Here is a 25,511-nt window from a genome sequence, read left to right as displayed (position 1 = left end):
GTACGAAACAATATAAAAGTACATTAAAATAAATGATTCGTGTAATATAAAAATGAAATATACAAAAGATGTATTAAACATAACATACATAATTTATAATTTAAAATGTTTCAATATTGTATAGTTGCTCAGATAAGTTTGTACGTTTCTTTTTAATTCCGTAAAAAACGTATACCTAGATAATTTTATCTCCAAGGTTACGTCATTAATAAATAACGAGTAGAAAAATTACCGAACCGAATAGTGTTATTCATAGAAGAAAAATGGTTCGTGCATGGTACATGAATAACAGCGATGCCGATCAACGGCTAGAACACCATAAACAACCACCTGAATATATTTCTCTTGAGGATCTGTTCAAAAAAACAGGTGTCGAATATTTTAAGGTTAGGTAACGTTCATATAGTTCAATAAGATTTCTTTATTGTTGACATTTGCCGCTCGATTATAATTTTACAATCAATTCTTTTTCGTTTTATATTAAACGAATACATTTAGATTAAAAATTGTATAGAAAAAAAATTACTTTTGAATTTGACCTTCTTACGTCATTGAAAAAACTGCGTTATAGCAACATTCTATTTTTCACTTCTTATTTATATATTTAATTCGATATTAATATAAAGGTTGATTACAAAAATTATCAAAATGACAACACGTTGATGGAATTAAAAAAAGAACGTAATTACACATACGAGGATGAAATAGTATGTTCTAAAGAATGTCTTCCAAATTACGAAGAAAAAGTAAGTGAAGTTTGAGCTTCCTTTTAATACATTTTAATTATGATCTATCAAATTGAAATAATACAAATTATTTCTTCAATTTTTAGTTAAAGAATTTCTTCACCGAACATCTTCACACCGATGAAGAAATAAGATTAGTTTTGGATGGGTCAGGATATTTTGATGTTCGAGATAAAGATGATCAATGGATACGTATTGAAGTTAAAGCTGGAGATTTGATAATTATTCCTAGTGGAATATATCACAGATTTACTTTAGATATTAACGTAAGTATTCCATTACAGTTTTAAGATTTATTAAAAATTAAATGATTGTTATCATTCTTTTTTATAGAATTATATCAAAGCGAAACGTTATTTTGTGGGTGAACCCGTTTGGTTGCCATACAATAGACCAGCTGATAATATGGAATGCCGTAAAAATTATCTGAATCGTTTGAACAATGGTTTTCAAGTAAAAGTTGTTTAAAGTTTGTTATAAATTTTACAAATCACCAGCTTATAATTTGAGGAAATAGAAAACTTATATAAACATTTTCAGTGTAAAATTTGCATAGATTATAACATGTACAATTATATCATTTATATTCACATTCCTGCATATTATAGAAGATATTCTTCAATGTAATTAAACATTTGTACAAAACCAATTTTATAAAGTTTATAAATTGTTTATAAAAATATAAACTTTCTACAGATGTAATTTAATAGTAACTTCTATAGAATAAAAAGTTTTTATATCCATAACAATTACTTCCTATATTTATGATAAAAATTGTTATCTTTATTAAATTATATAGACGCATATACACAAAAGCCTTATTCAAATACTGAATTGTTCATATTGTCTTAATAGTCAAATTTTTTTTTTTTTTTTGTTCATTAGACAAGATATAAAATAATAAATTGTAATAAATGTATAATATACTTATCATACACTACACACTCATAAGAATGTAATGCAAAATAGAATGATATCTTGACTCAATTATTATTAGATCCCAAATAAAATTGTCAAAACGTAAAAATTGTAGTTAAAAATAAATACTATCAAACTTGATCCTAATAATATACAATCCTAATAAATCAAGAAAGAAAAACAAATAATGAAAAATATTCCGGATATTTCAAACAGCTCGCATCCATCCACATAGATACATAAATAAAACAATTTTTACTGTGAATAACAAAAATTTAAATTAAATTACCGTTTCTTATTACTTTCAAATAAATTTTCTAGTAATTAAAATTCAGCATTAACTGTAAAATTGCTCTCTACTTTATTTTGCATTACTCCCCATTTCTGATATTCTCCCACCTTTTTTTCAAAAAAATTTGTTTTACCTTCCAAAGAGATATGCTCCATAAAATCAAACGGATTTTCAGACATATATATCTAAAAGTGAAAACATTTTAATTTACATATAATATTTATGTAATATAAATATCATTTCATCAGTTTTTACAAACCTTTTCACAGCCTAATTCAATAAGTAACCTGTCAGCAACAAATTCGATATATTGACACATAAGTTTACAGTTCATTCCTATCATTTCAACAGGTAAGGCATCCGTTAAAAATTCTTGTTCAATTTTGACAGCATCCTTAATAATTGATGTAACTCGTTCGCAAGATGGTTTTTGTATAATGTGTTTGAACATTAAACATGCGAAATCACAATGTAGTCCCTAAAGATACAAAAGAATTTTAGATAAATCGACTTTATTACTATTTACCTTTTTATCTCATATATACAGAGAGTTAGAAATAAGACTGATAAGATAATAAAAATCAAGATTTGCAGTTTTTCTGCTCATCTTCCTTCTAACACTGTATATTAGTTCTTTTATTAGATATTAAAATATTTGCATACTAACTTCATCTCTAGAAATAAGCTCATTACTAAATGTAAGTCCCGGCATAAGACCTCTTTTCTTCAACCAGAAAATAGCAGCAAAACTGCCGCTGAAAAATATACCTTCCACTGCAGCAAATGCAACTACACGTTCAGGGAATGTGGCACTTTCATGGTTTATCCAATTTAATGCCCATTGTGCTTTTTTCGTAACACATGGTAAATTCTCAATTGCATTAAATAGGAAGTCTCTATGAAGAAACAATGTACAATAAAAACAATTGACATAAAAAATTGTATAATAATATATTTAATAACCGACTAAAAAACTATTATTTACCTTTCTTTGGCATCTGCGATATATGTATCAATTAATAAAGAATACATTTCTGAGTGTACATTTTCCATGGCGATTTGAAAGCCATAGAAGCAACGTGCTTCTGTTATTTGTACTTCTTGACTAAATCGTTCGACGAGATTCTCATTAACAATTCCATCAGAAGCGGCAAAGAATGCTAAGACGTAAGATATAAAATGTTTCTCCTTGTTATTTAAACTATTCCAGTCTAACGCATCCTGCAAGAATATATTATTAACTTATATATTTTTTAAAAAATGTAATCTATTTGAGGCATTATACTTTAGAGAGATCCACTTCCTCCACAGTCCAAAAAGAGGCTTCTGCTTTTTTGTACATTTGCCAAATGTCAGGCCATTGGATAGGGAAAACAACAAACCTACGTGGATTTTCTTTCAATAATGGTTCTAATTCTGGGTTGAATTCATTTTCTTTAAAAATCTTATTTACAGTTTTTGCTTTAGTTACCTGAAAAACAAATAGAAAAGATATTAACAAAATCTTAAAATTAGTTCACCATCACATGAAAATATTTATATCTTACATTTTTGATACCATTCTCTTGAGAAATTGCTGGAGAAGTACATAATTTTTTTGGAGAAGTCTGAAAACAGAGATATCAAAATTAATAAAAAGGAAAATATTTTATTGATAGTTGTATTTAGTAACAAGTTATAAATATATGAATAATTTGTTTGCTATGTACCAGTTGAATTTAATATTTTATTCTCATAAAATACAAACAATTTATTTGAGCATTTTGATAATAGAAATACATGCAAAATCATGAAATGACATATTTTATTGTATTGCACAATTATATGCAACACAATTGCTTGTACTATAAGCTATGATAACCTGTCTATGAATACATTTCTTATCTACAAGAAACACATTCTATGAATAATAAATATTCCAGAATAATTATAAAATAATCCTCCTTTTTAATATATATAAATTTGCAATACATGAAAATGCAAGGAATTTTATAAAATATATTAGAATGAATTATATAAGTATTTAATTAACCATTTTCTTACCATTCTTCCTGTCGATTATATTTAGCTGTTTATGATAAACCGAATGTAAAGAATTAAAATTTCCATACAAAAAAAATAAAGCAAAATATCTTAGAACTGTGTTAGACATGTGGCACTAGCAAAGGTAATTTGTGTTTACTACATTACATAATTTGCAACTGTAAATTTTTATTGTTTACAACTGATCTATTTATTCTAATTATTTAAGATCTATCATTATAAATGCCATCATTCATTATAAATCTAATAACTTAAATCTAACAAATCGGCGTGGTGATTCTTTTAAATTGATTTTCTGACATATAATAATTAGAGACATGATACAATCTGAACAGAACATTTCTATCATATAAATAATACTTCTCTTTGTTAACACAAATAAGAAAAAAAATATATTTAAAAACATAAATTTGTTTAATTTAATTAACTTAAATGATGAACTAAACATAATAAAGCATAATATATACTACATATTTTTAATTATATATATTTAAGACAGACATCTTTTGGTATTAATTATACTGAAAAAGTAAATGAAGCAACTAGATAAATAATAATTAATCTGATATATAAAATAGTTATAGAAAAAGGCGTGCAGACTTACGTTATCTTTCAAAGAAACAGTCTCAAGATGTTTACGAATGTTTTCCTTTGTCGAGATTTGAAGTGGCATTGTAAAATTCAATGAATGTCACGCGAAAAGTAAGTAGAAAATATGAAATTGCCAGAATAATGTTGTCAGTGCCCGACGGAAAGCAATCACTTAAATGCTAAAAACGTAACATCAAAAGTATACTATATCAGTGCTGCTTCCTTCTGTTTCGCGCCAAACTGCCAGCAACCAATCAAATAATTTTCTTTTACCGCCAAAACGCATACAGATTTATAATAGCCAAAAAAATGCACATTTGTGAATGGCACTTTTTTAAAAATCTTTTTAAATATTTTCTTCAGTACTTTCAGTGATAATAGGGATAAAAGTTTTCATCTACTGTTGTTGGTTCTTCCCGCGTATTTTTTGATATGTAACATCACTGCAAACATAAGGGATAATTTTCAATGGGAGAATTCTATCGTCCAAAGCGTGTCATTCACGTTTTATTTGCCATAATAATTAACTTCGAATTCCAAATTATCTTACCATTTCCAAAATTTGATGAGGAACTGTTAAAGGAGTTGTTATTTAAATGTTATTTAGTAATTAGTAATTCTTTGTTAGCAATAGCAAATGCAGCATAATAAATATATGTATATATATATATATATATATATATATATATATATATATAATATGTATATAAAATATTATATGTTAAAATGTTGAGAGAAGTAAAATATTGAAATTGTTCGATAATCCAAATTTACATCAAAGATGTTAAGATGGATCTGCAACTGCGTTTCTGAAGGATCAAGCCGCATACGTAGCAGTATAAATGATTAAGCTTATTTAAAAGACATTAAAAGAAATTGTTTCAATATTTAAATATATCTTTACGTATTTTTCAAAATTGAAGCTTGAGTTTTATTCTATTTATAAGTGAATTCACAATTTTTATTATTTATTACGAAATTCATTATTGACAGTGCATACTACATTCTACGAAATTAAGATGTTATTTTAATATAACAATAGCAAATATTTTAAGCATGTCAATCATGTTAACAAATTTTGGAAAGATAATTTGGAATTCAAAGTTAATTATTAAGGCAAATAAAACGTGAATGACACGCTTTGGGCGATGGAATTCTCCCATTTAATATAACAATTGCAAATATTTTAAGATGTTAATGTCACTTCGTACATATTCGAAATATGTACAATTATTGAAATTAACCACATATTAATTGCTATTTGATACGAATGCTTGTGATAACAATAAAGTGTCAAATTTAAAAGACCGCCATTTTATCGTATCACAAAAGATTTGGTTAAGTCTATATCTTTATGAAACATTGTGATTTAAATATTCGCTTCGTTTTATTAACATTTTTAGCATTAAATATTTTTCTTGAAAACATGTTTACCATGAAAGAATAAATATTTAAGACTTGGATACAGACTGCATAAAAAAACGGTTGCATTCTGAACGCTTCAAATTTTGAGGTTAGTGTCGTATTCTGAGCAATCATTTTGTTTGTTTATATGTTGTGAGATTATGTGATAATGAAGCATATTACTACTATTATTTATGTTATACTATTATTATGTTTTGTCATAGAAAATGTAATCAATTAATTTTCTTTCTTATTACGATTCACATAAAAATATTAATTTAAAAATTATTATTAAGTATATAAATTTATATTACTTAATGTACATTTAGTATGAAATATTTTAGGTGAAACAAATACGAGGGAAATATGGCGTTACATAGCGTACCGCCAAAAAGAAAAGAAATTTACAAATACGAGGCACCATGGCCATTGTATAGTATCAATTGGTCAGTAAGACCTGATAAACGATTTCGTTTGGCTCTTGGTAGTTTTGTAGAAGAATATAACAATAAAGTACAAATAGTTTCATTGGATGAAGAGACCTCTGAATTTAGTGCCAAAAGTACATTTGATCATCCGTATCCAACTACCAAAATTATGTGGATACCAGATAGTAAAGGTATTATTACATTATTGGAATAAATTCTATTTCTAAATCTTCACTTGTACATTTTATTATGATTGTTTACAGGTTTGTTTCCGGATCTCTTAGCTACATCTGGAGACTATTTAAGAGTTTGGAGAGCAGCTGAACCAGAAACTCATTTAGAAACTGTTCTAAATAATAATAAAAATTCTGATTTTTGTGCTCCTCTTACATCATTTGATTGGAACGAAGTAGATCCAAATTTAATTGGTACTTCCAGTATAGACACGACATGTACTATTTGGGGACTAGAAACTGGCCAGGTTTTGGGTAGAGTTAATATGGTCACTGGCCACGTTAAAACGCAGTTAATTGCTCACGATAAAGAAGTATATGATATAGCATTTAGTCGGGCTGGTGGTGGTCGCGACATGTTTGCTTCTGTCGGCGCAGATGGTTCTGTGAGAATGTTTGATTTGCGGCATCTGGAACATTCGACCATAATATATGAAGATCCGCAACATACGCCGCTCTTAAGACTTGCATGGAATAAGCAAGATCCCAATTATCTTGCAACAGTTGCGATGGATGCATGTGAAGTAATTATTTTGGATGTTCGTGTCCCATGTACACCAGTTGCAAGACTAAATAACCATAGGTAATAATATATTGTATATATTTCTTGCGTTAGTCCAGTTATTTGGATCTTATGTTTGATTTTAATAATATAATTTCTTTTTTAGAGCAAGCGTTAATGGCATTGCTTGGGCACCACACTCGTCTTGCCACATTTGTACAGCTGGAGATGATCATCAGGCACTAATTTGGGACATACAACAGATGCCAAGGGCCATTGAGGATCCTATTCTTGCTTACACTGCTGCAGAAGGAGAAGTGAATCAAATTCAGTGGGGTGCTACTCAACCTGACTGGATTGCAATTTGTTATAACAAAGCGGCAGAAATTCTCAGGGTGTAAAAAAAGAAAAGTATTCTTTATTAGGTTTAAGCCACTTTGCGTGTAACAAAGTTTTTCTTGCAAATTATCTATTTAGATTTATTAAATGCGTTTGACCTCAGTATTTGTACAGAATTTCGCCTTTGCTGTAAGTTTTTTTTATACTTTTTTTTGTATTTGTAAAATAGACGTGTACAAATACTAGCTATTTTTTAAAATATTAGAAATTCGATGAAGGAAATATCTGAAACGATTAACGAGTATTTTTTTAATAAAAAGTTTATATTAGTTTTAGTAATTTTTTAAAATATCTATTCAGAATGGTTTCATTAATTTTGTGAATTTGGAATAAATAAGAAGAGACTGAATCGATCTGAAAATATCCAGTATGTGTACATGTTAATTTAACGATAATGTAGTGGTTTATCATTGTGTCACTGGTATTTTATGTATCTATGATTCTCCCTGGTTGAATAATTGTCATGCGATCGATTACAATCATACAAATTTAAAAAAGCTCACTGAATAATTAAAATAATTAAAAGTTAAGTAATAGCGTAAAGTTAGGTACGATAATAGTGATGAACCACATGTACATTTATATTAATGTAAATGACCGTAATCGATGTATCTTATTTGCGTTATATACATGATGATGTTCCAGGAATAACGAATTACTAGACTATAGAACATTTGAATGACCATTTTTCATGAAATATATAACAAAATAAAATATATCCATTACAATTGTATATATGTACTTACATATTTACTTGATTTTGTAGAAAAAAAAATATATATATAAGTAGAATACAATAATAATAAATTTTTCATACATGTTTTCATTACATTGATAATACAGATTGTTGAAAAATGTATGAAAAAATCACATAAAAATGCAATGCGTATTCGTACTTTAATAAAAGAAAAAATATTGTCAAGTTCTTTTATTAAAACGGAGTTAGTTAAAGTTATAGCAGTAGTACTCGTGATATTAGTATTAATAATGAAATATTTACTTACAAGCGTTCAAAATTATGATCGAAAACAAGTCTTTTTATATATTATTATGATTTAATTTCATAATTTTTATCATAATTAATAATAGAGCTGTTAATTAACTCTCTCTACGTAATTTACTATTTCTATTCCAAATAATCTGATAGGATTTATAATTAGTACAACTTAAATTTTAGAAAAGCACGATTTATATTGGTACTCAAATATTTTATAATTTACATAATGAGCGAGATGCATTATTTACAATAATGAAATGTGTATGCGAGACAAAATATTAACCAATTGATACATTAATTTTCCACGATAATCTCCCGTTCGTTTTCCACCGAATATCCGATAACTTTACAGATATAAGATTAGACTATTATAATGCTATCGCTACGTCAATAAATATCATTAACTCTGATACAGAGCAAGCTTTTCACTACCTATTTATTTAATATAGTCAATAATCTCGTATTTCTTTCCTTCTTTTCTCAATTTAATAACAATAATTAAAAGGTATTTATAACTACGTCGAATAAATTTTTTTAAAATATCCTTATATATCAATAATTTAAATTAAACTTTGGCAAGATTTATTTTATCTTGATTTCTCTAAAAATACTACATTAAATTTCGTATATATATGTGTGTATATATACATATATATATATAAGCTTAAAAAATAAGGGCTAATGACATATATTTTATCACACTTTAAACTAAATCTAAAGTGTACATTTTGTTTTTGTTTTTTTTTTTACTAATTTCACGATTTATTCGTTCTTTAGATCAAGTGATTCTCTGATATTTTAATCGGAGGCACACACACGATCCGCAAACACGCACATTAAACTTTTTTCAAAGAAAAAGGAACAAATAAAAAATTAGGTAGTCAAGGACAAAATAATAAACGTAAAAGAGTTACGTTTACCGTCATTCGTGCATCGTTACATTTTTATTATAATTAATGCATCGCGTTAGTAATAAATTAATGAGTCATGTTTTTCGTTTTAGGAGATACTATGCCTAAATTACTGAAAGCTCGTCCTATAAGGATATAAATTAAGCTTAGTGTTTTCACTCTTCCTGTACATAACATCTAGAGAATTCTAAACGTATCTCAGAGTACTCAATTCATTGTTTTACAACGCATTTATCAGCCTGATAACTTGCTCTTTTCCTTTCTTTCAAAAAAATGCATCGGATATCTTCATTAAATGCTTCTTGTACAATAGAAGCAGAGAACAAGATCAGTATTGGCATTTCTCGCTAATATGCTCGTAGAGCTTCAGCCGCTTCATGCTTAGAGGATTTTGAACATGAATACATTCGGTAGAACTCATTTAAAGAACTGATGAAGTTTTTAAAGAACACATAATTTACTAGCTATGTAATGGAGATGTAACACTGTACATCCCATAGTCAGCATGTTTCCCATTGCTATAAAAACATGAACGCGTCTAAAGGCTTGATGAATCTTTAAATAATGAGGGCAGTGTTTCAGAGGGCCCGGATTATGAACACCAATCTCGTTGCCAACACCAGCAGCACGTTCCAAAATGTTCTTCTGTACTATTAGTCGTAGAAGAGGCGGTGTTAAATAGAGTCGTATCAATAGCTCCAGGAAAAAGGCACTGGACATACCGCCTACCTAAAAATACACAAAATAATTAAAATAATATGAAATGAAATATTAATAGAATTATGTATAGGTAAATGAAATAAATTAATAGGAAAATGATTAATCCTAATTATAATATGGTAGTAGGATACGTATTTCATAATAAAAGAAAACTGCATTGCGAAAAGTTTTATCTCTATTTACTTTTTTCACAATGTATGATTTAATTCGACACTGTAAAACTATAAACATAGAAACTTTCTACCTATTTATGCTTGCCACTGTATCCTGTATACTGATTATTGTTTTGGATATATTTCATATGACATAATTTAATTTGTCCTGAACTTTCAGTTCATTTTACGAACCTGAATGGCAACTTCGGTGTTCCATGTATGTATAGGATGATGCTTGACAAAAATAAGAAGTGTGGTGAGACTGAGACACGCATTGATGGTGAAGTATCTTGGGAACAGGATACGCTGCACCTCTCCAAACGTGTGTCTTGGCAACGCGAAGTACAAGGACAGACCTATAACATACCCAAGAAGGAATTTCTCAATTTTCAATTACTTTCGCGATGACCTGTTTCATGTGTGATGATTACCTGACACAAATGTCATCCAAATTTGGGCACCAAGATGCATCACGAACGAAGCTAAATAAATGAAGGCTGCTGCTCTCGACTGAGGATGACTGAAGTGTACTCTGTCCGTAGTCGGTACAAGAGCCGATGTCACGCACAGGACTGCTGCGATCACAATTACGTGAGCCGGTTGCGTCGTGTAAAACAGAATTCTGCAAACGAGAATTAATCACTTTTATTAACGCTAGAATTATAGATATGAAAAGTCTTGGTCGGCAAGAAAAGATTGTTAAAAATTTCCTAGTTTCTAAACTATTGCATGTTTTTAATAATTATATCACACAACTTCTATTGGAACGTCTGTTAACAATTAAATAATTAAAAATAATTTTATTATTAATAATTAATAATTAAAAATAAAATTTCTAGTAAAAAAATTTACAGTCGTTTTATTTTATAGCTATTATTTCCAAAAAACTTATTTTACAGATACGTTCTTCTTTGTTCAATTGTTACATTATGTATTAGTTTTTCAATTACATTTAGAAATATCTGACAAATATTTATCTAATTTCAGCAATTCCCTTTCGATAATAGCGTTGTTTCATTTGCTTGTACATCTCCCCAACATTTGTGGTTTCAAATGTTCGATATATCAAACGGTGTTAATAATCCCTTGGTAAAATGTAATTTGTTTCGACGTTCTCGAGGTGATAAGAAGATTTACGTGGTAAGTCAAGCATCGTCTCGATCGATGCATCATTTCACGAGTTACAGGCCTATAATTCCAGAACACAAGGGTATCATTAGCATCATTGCCATTCGTTCGTAGAAAACCATTAAATCAGAACACCGTCGAGCATTTCTAATTGGGATTCGAACAACAACTGTTTTTGTAAGTTGATTGCTGGAAACATTAGATATTTCGTTATACGAGTGTTACATTGATATTGATGGCAGCGCAAATTTGCTAAATCAATATTATAATGTAAATCGTAATTAACGAGTATTGAAGATTGACTGCACATAGAACGAACAACGATTGCAATGTTAACATAGTAAATAATAATGTGAAGAATGTATAATTTATTACAAATAAATTATAACGTAGCACGTTACACGTTTCTTAAATTATGACACAATAATATAATACAGTGTACAGCATTTATACATTAAATTAAATTAATATTATTGTTATCACAGAACTCATAATGTATAATGATCTTGAAGAAAGAGATCCATGAGAAAAAACTATAAATACAAAAGTGTAGCTCTTATAATCATTTCGAAATGGGTGGCTGATTCGTGTATGTTCTCGTTCGTGCATGCTAAGTAGCTTTAAAAAGAACAATTCCAGTCAAATTATGAGTTAAAAATCGATGGACGACATATATACCTAGCAGCCTCGTCACTCGTACTACTCGCGTGACCACATCTTATTATCGGATCCGGTTCTCCGTTAAATCAGACTCACGAATATCGTCGAATATCGTCATCCTGTGTGCCAAGAACGAAACAATATCTTGCGCCAATGTCATCATCGCAATGAAGAAAAATTGTCTACTTTCTAACTTAAATCGCGTCATAGATCATCCCCTACTTGTATAGAGTACACAAAAAAAACTCGATGGAAGAAAGAAGAGGATAAGAATTAAGAATAGAAAATGAGGATGATTGATTATAATAATAATTAATATATATATAATATTATTTATTTATTTATAAATATATATAATTTACTTATAAATAAATAATATTATATATACTAATTATTATAATAATTATTATAATAATTATTATAATCTTAATATAATAATTATAATTATTATGATTATTATTATAATCAAATATATTATATTAATATTATTTATTATAATAATAATTACTTGCTTCAGTTTATTATTAAAGAAAACTCCTGGTTCACGCAGTGAACGTGAAAATTTAATTCTTTCCTCACTAAAGCTACTCCTTTGCATTCCTTGCTCCACAAAATTATACATATAGACAAACTTTCTTCCCCATCAAGCGAATTTACAGGGTATAAAGTTTCCTTTCGAGATAATCGCGCTAATGTTGCAACATCTTACGAAACGAAAGTGTTAAAAGATATGAATACGAAAGAAGGCACATAACGTGTCATTTTCAAAGATAGGAACGATATTAAGCAAAGAGAAAAATGCGAATAAAGTATGTATATGTAAATAGACACACACACACACACACACACATATATATATATATATATATATATATATATGTCGAAAGCTGAAAGTGGTAATAGAAGCTCGAGAGCATTCGGTATATTTGCCTCCATATCGACGTAATCAATTCGCACGTAGGCGAACAGAAGCGGCTGTCCCGTTATGCTTCAATGTTTCAATATGCTAGAGATTGCGAATGTATCACCTTTTTCAATATCCCGTTGTACAAACAGCAAAACATCGGCTATTCCCTTGGCTTCTCTCTATGCACGAACATTTCTCGTGCACTAAATCCAATATTAATATTTAATCCTCGATTAAAACTCAATTTAAATAGTTATTAACTTGCGTGCGTGGTCAAATTATGCGTGACAATGTTACGAAGTTGTTAAAGATATTTGAAATATTTCTTGTGCAAGAAGATGAAAGATTTCCGTTTCTTTTTAATTTAATCGAGTTACGAAACGTTGAGCGAGTGCATACAGGCTCTTCGAGGTCTTTCAGTAGACTCGGAAGCTGTTTAAATATTTGCTGGCAATATTAATTTTCTCTTCTCCGAACTTTGATTCAAACTTTTTTTTTTTTCAATAATATCTGACCATCTGTCTGCCAAACACCATTAATTTGTGTTCGAGAGTTTTTTGAAGCAAGGCTTGTATATACAGGGCGTTGGAGAACAATTGGGTGTAACATTTACAAACAGCGAAGCATTGCCGATGAAAGGAGAACGTGTACAAAGTGTCCGATTGTAACGCAAATTCGAAAACTGATCAGAAATAAATAAGTCCGAGCATTAAGATGATAAAACGGTCGCGGCGATAAGACAAAATCATCATTTATAAGAGATTGCATCGCTCGTATTCCCCTTCAGCGTTCGAATGAATTCGTTTCGAACTCGCTAAATATATCCTTATAGCTATCCTCACGGGACAATGTGTCGGTGAGGATGCGTCTCTCGAGAACAGAAGATATATTTTCGGGTCATGGAACCCATGGTCTGAATGGCTGGCTCGAGTATGTCATACGTATCCCGCGACGTGAATGGAACGTGAAATGTGTCCAATTGTAGATACATACGTCGTAGGTTGTAGAGAAATTTACGTCACCTTTCAGACCGGTCGGATTACGTCCAATGACGTTTGTCTCTTGCGTCACTTGTCTTAGAGCTGGATGATTCGGATGTCACTTCCTACTTGTTTGCCATACTCTTTACGTCACATCTCGCGACTTTGTAGTTATCACGTTTTCCCACGAGGCGAATAACTGACCACTGAAGTTCAGTACACACGTCGTATGTATTTCGAAGTGTTCGTCAATTTGTAAATGCGTCCATGTGAGACAATTTTTAGCTTCGCCTCGTGGGGATTTGAAAAATATTTATTGCGAGGCAATTAGTTAAAAAAAAAATAATACTTATTGTCTTTTTTTATTACAACATTATTATTTTCTTTTTTGAGTAAAAAATAGGACAGTTCATATGTTGATATATATTGTGTCTACGTGACAGAATGACTAGTTAGGTTAATAAGTACTGCATTTATTCTTTCAAATTTATTTTAATTCTTTCGTCAACGATCACCAATGCATGTATATAATAATAATATGTACTATAATTCTTAATATATAATTTACTATATTATACTATATTATGTATAATTTACTATTATAATATACTATAATTCTTTTGTCAACGATCACCAATGCATGTATATATGTATATTAATATAATAATAATATGTACTATATATATTATATAATATACTATAAAATATAATATAATATACTATATAATAATAATATATTAATATATACCATATATTATACTATATTATATCTACTATATATTCAATATATATAATAAATATGTTAATATTAACGTAATATTTAAATATTTATAATATAGTACCCATAAAGTATTTAAAACGCTGAAACTTTTTATTTCATCGCAAAGAATATGTATAAATAATTATGATTATATTGTACTAAATGACGGAAATCTGTACATTTATAACTGTAACAATTTGTCAACTAAAAATAAATCGTAAGAATTATAAAAATCAAATTTGTCAATTGTAAAAAGATATTCATGATATTGGCAAAGAGTAAAGAATATATTTGCACGTGTATGTTTTGTGTGTTATACATACGTATTTGAGATTTGTAACTTTCGGAACTAAATAAAAAAATTTTTCCAACGATTTGAATTTGTTCTAAGAAAAATGACAATAAAAAAAATATCGTACGAAACTTTTATATGTGCTTTTATCGGAGACTCACGTAATTCCGTTCTGCAATTCCAAGAATCGTCTTATAGATATAGCGTGCAAAGTATTACTCGGGTCAAGAACCTCCCCGTTAAAGAGTCAATTCGAAAATTTGTGAACATTTCGGACATGTACCTGGAGCAACTCTTTTTTTTTTACTCAAACCCTCGATTCTACGATAGAATCTTTATTCAAATTCGAGATTTTAGACTAGAACAATTTTGTAATATTAATTTCATACTGTCGTCTCAAACAATTTTAATTTAGGTTCCAAATATTAAAAGAAAAAGAAAAAAAAAAAAAACGCGCATGCAATATTGTCCTAAAAATTTCGATTAAGTTTCGAAATATTCGAAATTTTCTCTATGAAAAAGAAAAAATAGGTGTCCCGAACCGTCAATCCTATGGCTATTATAGCGTCAGCCGATTTTCATTCATTGGTAATCGCCTAATCGCCGTTATATTCATTTATTCAATACCTTTACATTGTCATAGTTGCTGATCGCTTCTTTAACGAAAATTACACGTTACAAGTTCTTAATAGAACTTGGTCTTTGGTGGAAATTCACTGAAAATAGCCGCTCGTCATAGCGTGATTTTCAATCTGCATACTAACTAACAATAAATTATCCACATGCTTTCGCAGATATAAAGGAAAAGCGACGATAACGATACATCAATGAAATCGTTAATATCGATAAAAACCGTCTGCGTCGAGTCTGTGTCTTGTATGTTTTGTGATTACGTCAATCATTCCTGATCATTGTGCAGCCCGTTGTCTCTCACATCAATTATATTCAACTGTATTCGAGGTCGGGCTAAGGCGTTTTTATTCCATCCCATAACGAATCTCTCGCTCTTAAACAGCTAATTTTCTCGTCTCTACGTTGTCAATTGTTTCTTTCTACAATGTGCTCTTTTATTTCAATCACCGAATGTTTGTCTTATGTTTTTCTTTTTTTTTTTTTTTTGGCGTGTTAAACATTTCACAACTATGAATATAAAATATAAGGAGCTATCGTTGCAGCTTGAGAATGCAGATCTAAATTTTCTTCTAAATTCTCCACTTCGGGTTCTCTTTAATAATAAATAAAAATAATAAAATAATGAATAGTAAATAATATAATAAAACTCCAATAATAAATAAAAATAAAATAATAAATAATATAATAAAATTTCAATAATAAAAATAACAAAATAATAAATAATAAAGTATTTCGATAATAACGATAAAAAAAAATTGCATATCAATGTGAAATTCTAAGAAGTGAGTCGCGAATTTTTGCGCATTCAAGTGAAACTTGAGGATGCAGAAATTTAGAAAATGTAGAAATAACAGTAAGCTTCGAGTAAATTTCTTTCCAGATTCGATTTCTTCAATTTCACTAACAATAATACGAAGATCTGCAGATCTAGTTGCGAGTAGATGCATTTCAAGTGCAAAATTCCAATAATTGGAATTTCATAGTTCAATTTCGCCTTTATCATCAATCATATCTATATTTTTTTTTATCATTATCAATAATAATTTAATTATATTTTCATATATAAATTCAAAATTTTTAACGAAATTCTTTTTATTAATATCATTTCCGAAAATAAGAATACGTCCATTTCACAATTGAATAATTTATTGCCATGAAAAATCATCGTGGCGACAAATTTTTTTTTTTTTTTTCTTTTGTGCGACAATCACAAAATAATTTCTCCAGTTACAATTTTTTTTTTGTCATTTTACAAACTTCTGATTGAACACAACTATAATTTTATTAATCATTGATAGAATTCTTATATCGATCTACGTTAATATTAATTTTCCATTAGAAACAATTATCTGCACGTAACACGAGAAACTGTATAAAAAACGTAGAGTATTCCCAATCGTCCACAAGTTCAAATTCTTTTCTTCAATCGCCCTCCGACAGGCATACGAAACCTGCATCTCGAAATATCCAACTAGTCTAGCCTCTATCCAATAGTTTCGCATCCCGCACCGGATCGGATTTCTCCAACCGGTTGCAATTAGGGTTTCAGCCCGTAGTGATTACGCCCGACTATTTCTTCCTCCTGCAGGTGCAGAGGGGCAACCGGAGGTGTAGGCCGAGTTGCGAAAGGGAATCGAGGCAAATTCGACGCGTGAACGAGCAACCGAGCGCTGTCCGCTCGAGCAGAGGCCCCCCTCGGCTGCAGGTATAGAGCACCGGGGCATTATGAGCCAGTTATCAAGAGGCAAACGGGAAACGTGCGAGATAGCACACAAACCATCGTTCGCGTTAGCGCGCGCGCGCGCACATGCAATTTCACCTTCCTGATTCGAACGTTCTCATCAAACAATACCCACCACCCCCGTCGCTTTGTGTGTCTATATACGGTGAAATTGACGGCACCCATACAACCACGTTCATGGCTGTGTATTTCATTTCACGAGTCGAATGGGGAATGGTGTTGATACGGATCAAGTACACTACGCAGACTGTAGACACTTGCAAATTCGAGCGCCTGGGACTAGAATGCTTTTGATCCGACTATAAACTTGAAAAGAGTTTTTAAAATAGTAATATCAGTAAATAGTAATATCAACGCTGAAGAGAAATTGCAAATATGAATGGAAGCAAGCAGCATAATGTGTGATTAATGTGCGATTAATATTTAATATTTTTTTTATATAATTAATATTTAATATAATATTTAATATAATTAATATTTAATATAATATTTAATATTAATATTTAATATTTTTTTTATATAATTAATATTTAATATTTTTGATATACGTACGGAAGTACATATATCAACATTTGTTTCAATTGTATCTCTTCATACTCACATTTGTTTCAATTGTATCTCAAACATATTCACTTCATTTTTGTTTCAATTTCTCAATAAATCGAACATGACAAAAGGTAGTAACGTAATAATAATATGTCATGGCGCAATAAACATCATGGCAATTCTTTCGTCAGACGGACCGTCATATCTTATTTGTAATAAGCATTGGCAAATTCCGTTTGCTTTTTCTGCACGATAATGTGAAATCCTAAGAGATCAAGGTAATTTATTTCAGCAGATCTAATCGAATACGCTGAAAACTGACATACATATTGCGCGAGCACATGACGATGCATGCAAAATATTCAAAGCTGGGCAAAAGATTTAGCAAAAAGATATTTTAGGAAATTTATTTTAAGAAATATTATTTTTTTAAAATATCACTTACTGTACGATTTAGATGAAATATGATTCATATAATATTCATGTAATTCTCTTACACGAACTTAAATTTGGAAAAACATGAATTTGCAAACATTTAAGGAAAGTTGAAGACATTTTTTACCTTGTCCAAGCAATTTTTTAATTCGTAAATTTATAAACGAAGGAATTCCGACAATTTTGTTCTAAAAATTTGTGAATTATAAAATTGCTAACTCTTGCAAGTCAGGAATACTGGAACAAAATAATCGTTCAAAACATATATTGAACAATATGAAAATTAATTTTGGTGAAATTTATGATATTTCAAACAATTAAAGTTTGTTTGTTCAAAAGACTTACACTAATCTGATATTACTATTTTAAAAACTCCTTGCAATAAATGAAATAATCAGTAAATAATCAGTAAATTGTAATCAATAAATGAAATGATTAGTAAATAATCAGTGAATTTAAATAAAATTGCTATTACAATTTAAATGCATCAGTGGTATGACGCATAATTTAAAATATGTAAGCAATAAGTTATTTGCTATTCAATGATATTTTAGTTTCAAATGATATTTATAATATAATCAGCTCGGGGCTATATTTTCGGCGGGATATTTGAACTACGTAAACGTTTGAACGCGTTCACTTTCATCTCTTCCGATGGATTTCGTGATGTGTCTTTTGACCGAGAGCCAGCTGAGCTAACATCGAAGCAAGACAGGCCTCCGGCATCGCAACCATTAAAATTCTTGGGGGAACTACCTGCTTTTTCTCGTGAAACGACAGTCAGCAGAAAAAAAAAGTTTTAGGGACTCGGGAATTTCATGAATGGGTAATTCCGATTTTTAAAATTCCTTGCACGCGTCCGTTCCGATGCACGTATCTTTTTTTCTTTTTTCTTTTATGAATCATAATGGATCAGTGTCACGTGAGATCGGAAACGACGTAAAGCACGTTGTTGGCACATTTAGATTCTTTTTTGACACGCTGACGTCTCTTATTGAGTTTCCCTGCTCTTTCCTCGAATATATTTCATATCGGCGAATTACGTCGATTCACCGATATATTAGAAATATTTTCAAAATATTCGTGATCTTTCCTCGATTGTATTTTTCGAATTTTTTGACGAATTTCAAGACGTGTTCTATCAACATAACGAAACTGAATATCTTTCGTTCGCCGTACGTGGACGAAACAATTACGCAACTGTTACACATTTTTATGTTGTAAAAGCATAACAGATCGACTACAATATATTTCCTTTCATCGTCAATGCATATCGTGCATAACTGAGATACGATTTGAAAGAAGCGAAGGAAAAGAATAGATGAAGAGAGTTTCGGTTTAGATCGGAATGACTTGCTAACAATAAGTTTGAAGAATGACTTGAAGAACTGTGATTTGTAGAGATGAAACGCAGAAAAGTAAGAATTAATAGAAAATCAATTTAACAAATCAATTCTAAGAAAAATCTTTCTCGAATTATTATGAATCAGGAAGAATAATTATTTAATTTTAATTGATCTAAAAATTTCACAAAAAAAAAAAAAAAAGAAAAAAAAAAGATTTCACTTATTTGTGTGTGTATGTTCACTTTATACAAAACCAGTTAATTTCCATTCTATCGTCATTCATAATTAATCGGTATCGTCGCGTTCGATTTTCATACGGAAGAAATCGATCGATCAATCAATCAGAAAAGAAGAAAAAAGAAATGTCAAATTAGATAGTCGTCAAAAGATTTAACGAAAGCCTTGGACTAATTTTCCAGCATTCTCAATGACATTCTCTAAACAATGCTATCTCTCCATCGCGTCATCCGACTGCATATTTTTTTCTTCGTCGCATAAAAATAGATATTTTCGATCTTGAATACCAGCCAAAATGTTGAGATGCTTCGTATGTTAAACTATGTTAAAATAATGTTTGCGAAGTATGTCCTACTTCCATAAAAGCCACAACTATAATCGGACGGCAGAAAGATGATACGAGCAGAATTTTGCATAAAACGTTGTAAGAAGAGGATTTAACAGACTTGACAGAAACAGAGTTTGTTTGCTCAATGTTAATTCTGAAATTACTCTTGAAAAACATGAAAGTGTGTTTCCAAAAGGGGTTGCTAAAAAATATTCGACACACGTTCCTTTTACTCATACAAAACTACGTATAAATCTTGGATCCATGTGTTTTTCTGTTTATATTATATAATATTATAATGTTGTAATATTACAATATTGTATTATATAATATTATAATAAATAATATATAATTTATATTATATAATAATTATAATATTGTAATATTATAATATTATATAATATAAATTATATATTATATATAATAATATTACAATAGTATATAATTTTATATATTATTCATTTCTTTTATAATTTTACAATTCTTACTATCGGAAGCTTTGCTCGTATCATTACTTATTGTGAATGAATAGACGATAATTTTTCAATGATCCTAATTTCAATTCAACGTCTCTCATTGAAAATTCGGCTTTCATTAATTCATTAATTGAAAAATAAAGTTAATACCAAACTTGATCCAAAACTGATCTACTGTCAAAAAGATTTATGCGTTGTGACGCATACATATGTGCTGTAGGACGCTGCATTATTTTTTTCATTAAGTATCATGAATGTCCAATGTTTCCGACCAATTTTTGTGAAATAATCGTACAATTGTTGCGATTGACAGTATGAATATTTCGCGCGTGTGGCGAATGTATGTCGGTGTGTCATTCCGTCGCCTTCTTCTTTTTTTTCCTGCGCATGCGCGAATCATTGCATTCCAGTGTTGGCGCGCACGTGCCGAGAATCACCGGCGGGCGCATAATTACTATCCACTATCGCTAATTTTAGTCTGAAGTAAACGCAATTTAAACAGCAAAACGCGATGAATTTAACAATATTATATGCATTTTTAACAATCGAATACTCATTCTTATGCTGTTCAAATATTAATATTAATAACACTGCAGGAGAACTGCTGAAAGAAGTTGAAATATGAATATATATATATATATATATATATATATATATATATATATATATATATAGTTATTTTATTATTTATATTATTATTTATTTATATATATAGTTGAAATATGAATAGAAATTTGAAAGTGTACTTCTATTTTTTCTTTATCAAGTTTTGAGAGTATGCATTCAGAATTTAAGAAATTCTACCTGTCGACAATATTTGTGTAAGTATATCTCAAAGATAAATATAAATTAAAACATACGGAAGAACGGTCATTATTAGAGGATAATTCTATTCAGTCGTAGAAATGGATTAGAGATTCAATTTGAAATAATATAAATATTGTGTATGAAGATGGTGATTCATGTTCCTTTATTGTTATTATATATAATAATTATATATAATTATATATAATTATATATATTATATTATTATTTTGATTCTATCGTATGTTTATCTGATATAAAAACGTTGCACGAATTTATGGCCATTAACATTTAGTTAGTATTAATGGAATTGTAAATTGCAATTATATGTAATTTACAGTGAAACTTCATATTGAAAGATCACTGAAATTGAATTTGAATTTGAAATTGAATTTTGTACCTACATCTACGTAAAATTTTCCTACAATTTGAAATTTCGTGTTTGAGAGACGAAAACAAGAAGCGCCATTAAACGTATTTCTCGTAGAAAATTACGCAAATCGTGTTGAAAAGCTTAACGAATCATGTAATGTTAAACGTACAGTGACATAGTAAAACAAACAGAAACTTAATTGCAACTACTAGATCAACCTTCACCTCAGAAAGTAACCTCTTTGAAATTTTTCAAAAATTTGAAGTTCCCCACTTAACTTTGAAACAACTAACTAATTGTTGTGACAACAATTTCAACGAACTGAAACGATTTGGAATGTTGATAAATATTTCTTATTTATCAAACTGTAAAGCATGCATTAACGTATTATAAATGTTTAACTTCAGAAATTTATGTTCCGTAGATAAAGTGTGAACAGAATATATATCACAGAGGAGTTTACACTTCCATAGTTAATACATACGTATACATGTATCTATTGTACCCTTGATTGAAGCTGCTCTCGCTACAGATTGGGTATGTACCAGTATCGTGTTGCTATGTATTCAGTGCCATTTTTATTTGTGCATATAGTCACGTAGCATCAATATGACCAAGCTTTCCGTTCTTTCTCTTTTCTTTTTTTTTTCTTTTTGGCTTTATCATTATCATAATGATAACAGCAGTCAGGTCTTGAATTATTCAATTATTCTTTTTCTATCGTTTTCTTTCTGTCTCGAAAACGATCATTCATCAGCTACCGTCTTTAGACAAACGCCATTCGAAATGTTCACACGATCTAAATCTAATATTGATTACTTGCAAATAACTTGACGTGCAATGCAAAGATAATTTGACTTTGTCTTCAATCAAATTACCATTTATCGTACTCGTAACGTTATCACTTTTTCTGCCGGATAATATTAATAATTTTTTTTCGTTTTCTTATCGCGTTAATTTTTTTTTTTTTTTTTTAATTACTGCATTAAATATCAATTTATGGCAGAAGCGTGACGATCACGTGACGCGAAAACGCGTAAAACGGATATGAAATATCAACGGGAATGGCACTACGATTTCAATTGTTATCAATGAAATAAATAGAGAATATATTTCGATCCGATTATCTGACACGCGATAACGATTATAATTATCTGTAGGACGAAAATGGAAGTTCATTAACTTTGTGGATGTTCACACGCGCGACTCTAAATTCATCAAACATTTGGTAATTGTATTACTCAAAATCTTAACAGGTTTGAGTAAACATCGTAGACAAGAGGAGTGAATTTTACTGTGTTACGTGTGAAAGAGCTATCATTTTTAATTATCACCTGTCAAAGTAACATATTAAATATTTGAAATATATTTCACGTCTCTGTCTTTTTTTGAGTGATGTAAGAAGTTGGTTTGCAAAAGTTATAAAAGTTTCTTTTACATTTGCATGTTTCTGTTTAACTTTGTTATAAAAGAAGATATCAAGAAGTAAGTAATATCATAATATAAAATATAATTCAAGACTGCTTCGAAACTAGGCAAACGAAAATATCACTTAACACCGTCTATAAAAAAAAATTTTGCATCGCTAATAGATTAGACATATAATGGAAACTGAATATAGAAAAAAGAATGTCTCGTGGGGGAAAAATCCCGGCATCCTTAAACGATTTAAACATAATAATGACAACGACATGCCAACTTTCACTCAAGAAAATGCATCACACGAATTCTATAGGAATAAAACTGTCACTATGCGCTTAATGATCAATCTGATACATTTACATTAACTATATTAACTTTCGATTGGCCAATGAAAACTAATGAATTATATTGGCCAATGAAACAAATTCGAATTACATCGAGTAACAACTTACTTGAAAATTTTCGTTTGTTGCATGGCCTCGTAATAGTTGCACAGAACTTTCAAAAGCGAGCTGTAGTTTATGGTGCTGGCTCTCAAGATGTCATCGGCAAGTTCTGGTATGAGGACCGTCTGATTCTTCCGCTGTTTGACAATCTCCAGTTCCTTAGTGACCAGATCATCGTGCAACTTTATGTACTTTTCTTTTGCTTTCTGGAGCTTGTTCTGATTGTTGTATACCACTACCGGCTCGTTGGTTTCGGTACCGAGCAACGTACGTACACACATGGCTCTTCTCCTTTCGATAACCTATCGGTCAAGATCTCGCGCGTGGTGGAAACGCAACGATTAACTGTTCGAAACGTACTGAATCGTTTACACCGAATTACGCACGAGCGGGACCCGTCGAAATTTTACCTGAACCGTTTCGAATTTAGAGGTAATTTAGAGGTCGTGACTTGAATCGACGCGTAGACGAAATTGTACTGTCGCACAGTGCGCTGCTCCGTGGAGGTAACCCCCTTTTATACCACCCCACCAATCGTCGACGGTCGACCAATCACGGGGCCACGCAAACGGAAGGGTTAGCCATTCGAGAAACCCCGAATTTGAGGGATGAGTACACCGATCTGAAACGAAGATTTAACATTATTACGTTTAATTATTTTTACGAAATCGAGGCACTCCTTTTCGTCCTTTGAGATCAAGTTTCTACTCTCACGATTTCCCTTTCTCAAGTGCGTTACCTCTTTCTTTTTTTACAGATTCGTTTTCTGTCCGTCACAATGTAAGATGCAAGTTCTTCGTCGCGCCATTGATCTTTCGCGACTGAAACGAAAAAAAGAAAACGGTCAGAGTTGGATGAATGATGTCCTTAAACCAAGGACGAGTACATGGTTTTTAAGATTTTGTAATCAATTGGAAACATACAATAGCATTAAGAAAGGGCTAAATGTTGTGAGGTAATGTCAGAAATATTATATATTATACATTTGAAAAACTGAAATAAAAAGAAAAAGAAAAAGATCATTCTGTGATTTAATAGATATCAATATTGGGTGAGGAGTATAAAGTATAGATATTATCGCTGCCGGAATATAAACGCATTTTATATTAAACGGATGTTTTTCGCTTTCTCTGATATATTGGCAAATAATTATGAATAGAAGCACAGGAAATAAAGGCTTGTTGGATTTAATTACAATAGATTGATATAGATCTTAATTTATCTTACGCGATTAGCGTTCCTAAAATGGGATTAACGTCCTTTCATTCGGATTTCCTGGATCATTCATTTTGTTAATAATTAAATCATCCCTATAAGACTGTAATTATTTAACGGAAATGATCAATTTTGTCGTTTGAATAACATTTCAAATTTCTTCATCTTGCATTGCATCAATCGAATGATATTCTGTGCAATTCTTGTACGAATTTTTTTTACGAATACGATTCGATAAATTTAACTTGCGAAATAAATTCGTAGACGAGTCCCAAAAAAGAAAGCGGCGCACTGTTCGTATGCAAGAAAGAAGAAGAATGGTGGCAAGGTTGTGGAAAAAAAGAAGAAAAGAAAATGAACGAATCGAATGGCACATTTCGACTGCGCACTAGCTTTATCCGGCAATTGCTGTTTTTCACTCGCTTGATTTCAAATGAAGGGGT

General features: G+C 30.1%; 4 protein-coding genes across 5 annotated transcripts; 2 read left to right on the top strand and 2 right to left on the bottom strand.

Annotated features, from left to right (window-relative positions):
* The first annotated feature begins 164 nt into the window (after positions 1–164).
* On the top strand, positions 165–1,279 carry LOC122538652 (1,2-dihydroxy-3-keto-5-methylthiopentene dioxygenase). The gene is made up of 4 exons (XM_043672907.1): positions 165–386; positions 627–746; positions 833–1,012; positions 1,080–1,279. Exons 1-4 carry the CDS (start codon positions 264–266, stop codon positions 1,212–1,214), a joined length of 558 nt encoding a protein of 185 aa, XP_043528842.1. The 5' UTR covers positions 165–263; the 3' UTR covers positions 1,215–1,279.
* Positions 1,280–1,966: 687 nt separating this feature from the next.
* LOC122538646 (ribonucleoside-diphosphate reductase subunit M2) lies at positions 1,967–4,793 on the bottom strand. 2 transcript variants are annotated; one of them, XM_043672897.1, is made up of 7 exons: positions 4,604–4,793; positions 3,504–3,563; positions 3,242–3,427; positions 2,942–3,177; positions 2,624–2,852; positions 2,216–2,434; positions 1,967–2,141 (listed from the first exon to the last, which is right to left on the bottom strand). In XM_043672897.1, exons 1-7 carry the CDS (start codon positions 4,670–4,672, stop codon positions 1,989–1,991), a joined length of 1,152 nt encoding a protein of 383 aa, XP_043528832.1. In that variant the 5' UTR covers positions 4,673–4,793; the 3' UTR covers positions 1,967–1,988. The 2 variants fall into 2 exon arrangements, with proteins under 2 accessions (XP_043528832.1, XP_043528833.1); XM_043672898.1 differs by lacking the exon at positions 4,604–4,793 and adding an exon at positions 4,000–4,163.
* A 1,088-nt stretch (positions 4,794–5,881) lies between these two features.
* On the top strand, positions 5,882–8,963 carry LOC122538649 (DDB1- and CUL4-associated factor 7). Its single transcript, XM_043672902.1, has 4 exons — positions 5,882–6,103; positions 6,339–6,613; positions 6,686–7,238; positions 7,324–8,963. The coding sequence occupies exons 2-4, from the start codon at positions 6,361–6,363 to the stop codon at positions 7,556–7,558; spliced, it is 1,041 nt and encodes a 346-aa protein (XP_043528837.1). The 5' UTR covers positions 5,882–6,103; positions 6,339–6,360; the 3' UTR covers positions 7,559–8,963.
* Positions 8,964–9,250: 287 nt separating this feature from the next.
* LOC122538650 (transmembrane protein 205) lies at positions 9,251–24,366 on the bottom strand. The gene is made up of 4 exons (XM_043672904.1): positions 23,860–24,366; positions 10,771–10,961; positions 10,532–10,695; positions 9,251–10,193 (listed from the first exon to the last, which is right to left on the bottom strand). The coding sequence occupies exons 1-4, from the start codon at positions 24,132–24,134 to the stop codon at positions 9,906–9,908; spliced, it is 918 nt and encodes a 305-aa protein (XP_043528839.1). The 5' UTR covers positions 24,135–24,366; the 3' UTR covers positions 9,251–9,905.
* Positions 24,367–25,511: the final 1,145 nt, after the last annotated feature.

This window comes from Frieseomelitta varia, unplaced genomic scaffold, assembly GCF_011392965.1.
Source record: "Frieseomelitta varia isolate USP_RPSP 00005682 unplaced genomic scaffold, Fvar_1.2 scaffold_170, whole genome shotgun sequence".
Taxonomy (NCBI): Eukaryota; Metazoa; Arthropoda; class Insecta; order Hymenoptera; family Apidae; genus Frieseomelitta; species Frieseomelitta varia.
This window is presented reverse-complemented; position numbering and strand designations above follow the sequence as displayed.

Coding starts and splice junctions, on each gene's coding strand:
- LOC122538646 (XM_043672897.1), bottom strand. CDS start 4,672: ATGCCACTTCAAATCTCGACAAAGGAAAACATTCGTAAACATCTTGAG. Junction 3,428..3,503: donor AAGAGAATGGTATCAAAAAT/GTAAGATATAAA, acceptor TTTGTTTTTCAG/GTAACTAAAGCAAAAACTGT. Junction 2,435..2,623: donor AGCTTATTTCTAGAGATGAA/GTTAGTATGCAA, acceptor TTGTATCTTTAG/GGACTACATTGTGATTTCGC.
- LOC122538650 (XM_043672904.1), bottom strand. CDS start 24,134: ATGTGTGTACGTACGTTGCTCGGTACCGAAACCAACGAGCCGGTAGTG. Junction 10,696..10,770: donor TTGGATGACATTTGTGTCAG/GTAATCATCACA, acceptor GGTATGTTATAG/GTCTGTCCTTGTACTTCGCG. Junction 10,194..10,531: donor ACACCGAAGTTGCCATTCAG/GTTCGTAAAATG, acceptor GTGTATTTTTAG/GTAGGCGGTATGTCCAGTGC.
- LOC122538652 (XM_043672907.1), top strand. CDS start 264: ATGGTTCGTGCATGGTACATGAATAACAGCGATGCCGATCAACGGCTA. Junction 387..626: donor CAGGTGTCGAATATTTTAAG/GTTAGGTAACGT, acceptor ATTAATATAAAG/GTTGATTACAAAAATTATCA. Junction 747..832: donor TTCCAAATTACGAAGAAAAA/GTAAGTGAAGTT, acceptor TTCAATTTTTAG/TTAAAGAATTTCTTCACCGA.
- LOC122538649 (XM_043672902.1), top strand. CDS start 6,361: ATGGCGTTACATAGCGTACCGCCAAAAAGAAAAGAAATTTACAAATAC. Junction 6,614..6,685: donor GTGGATACCAGATAGTAAAG/GTATTATTACAT, acceptor GATTGTTTACAG/GTTTGTTTCCGGATCTCTTA. Junction 7,239..7,323: donor GCAAGACTAAATAACCATAG/GTAATAATATAT, acceptor TTTCTTTTTTAG/AGCAAGCGTTAATGGCATTG.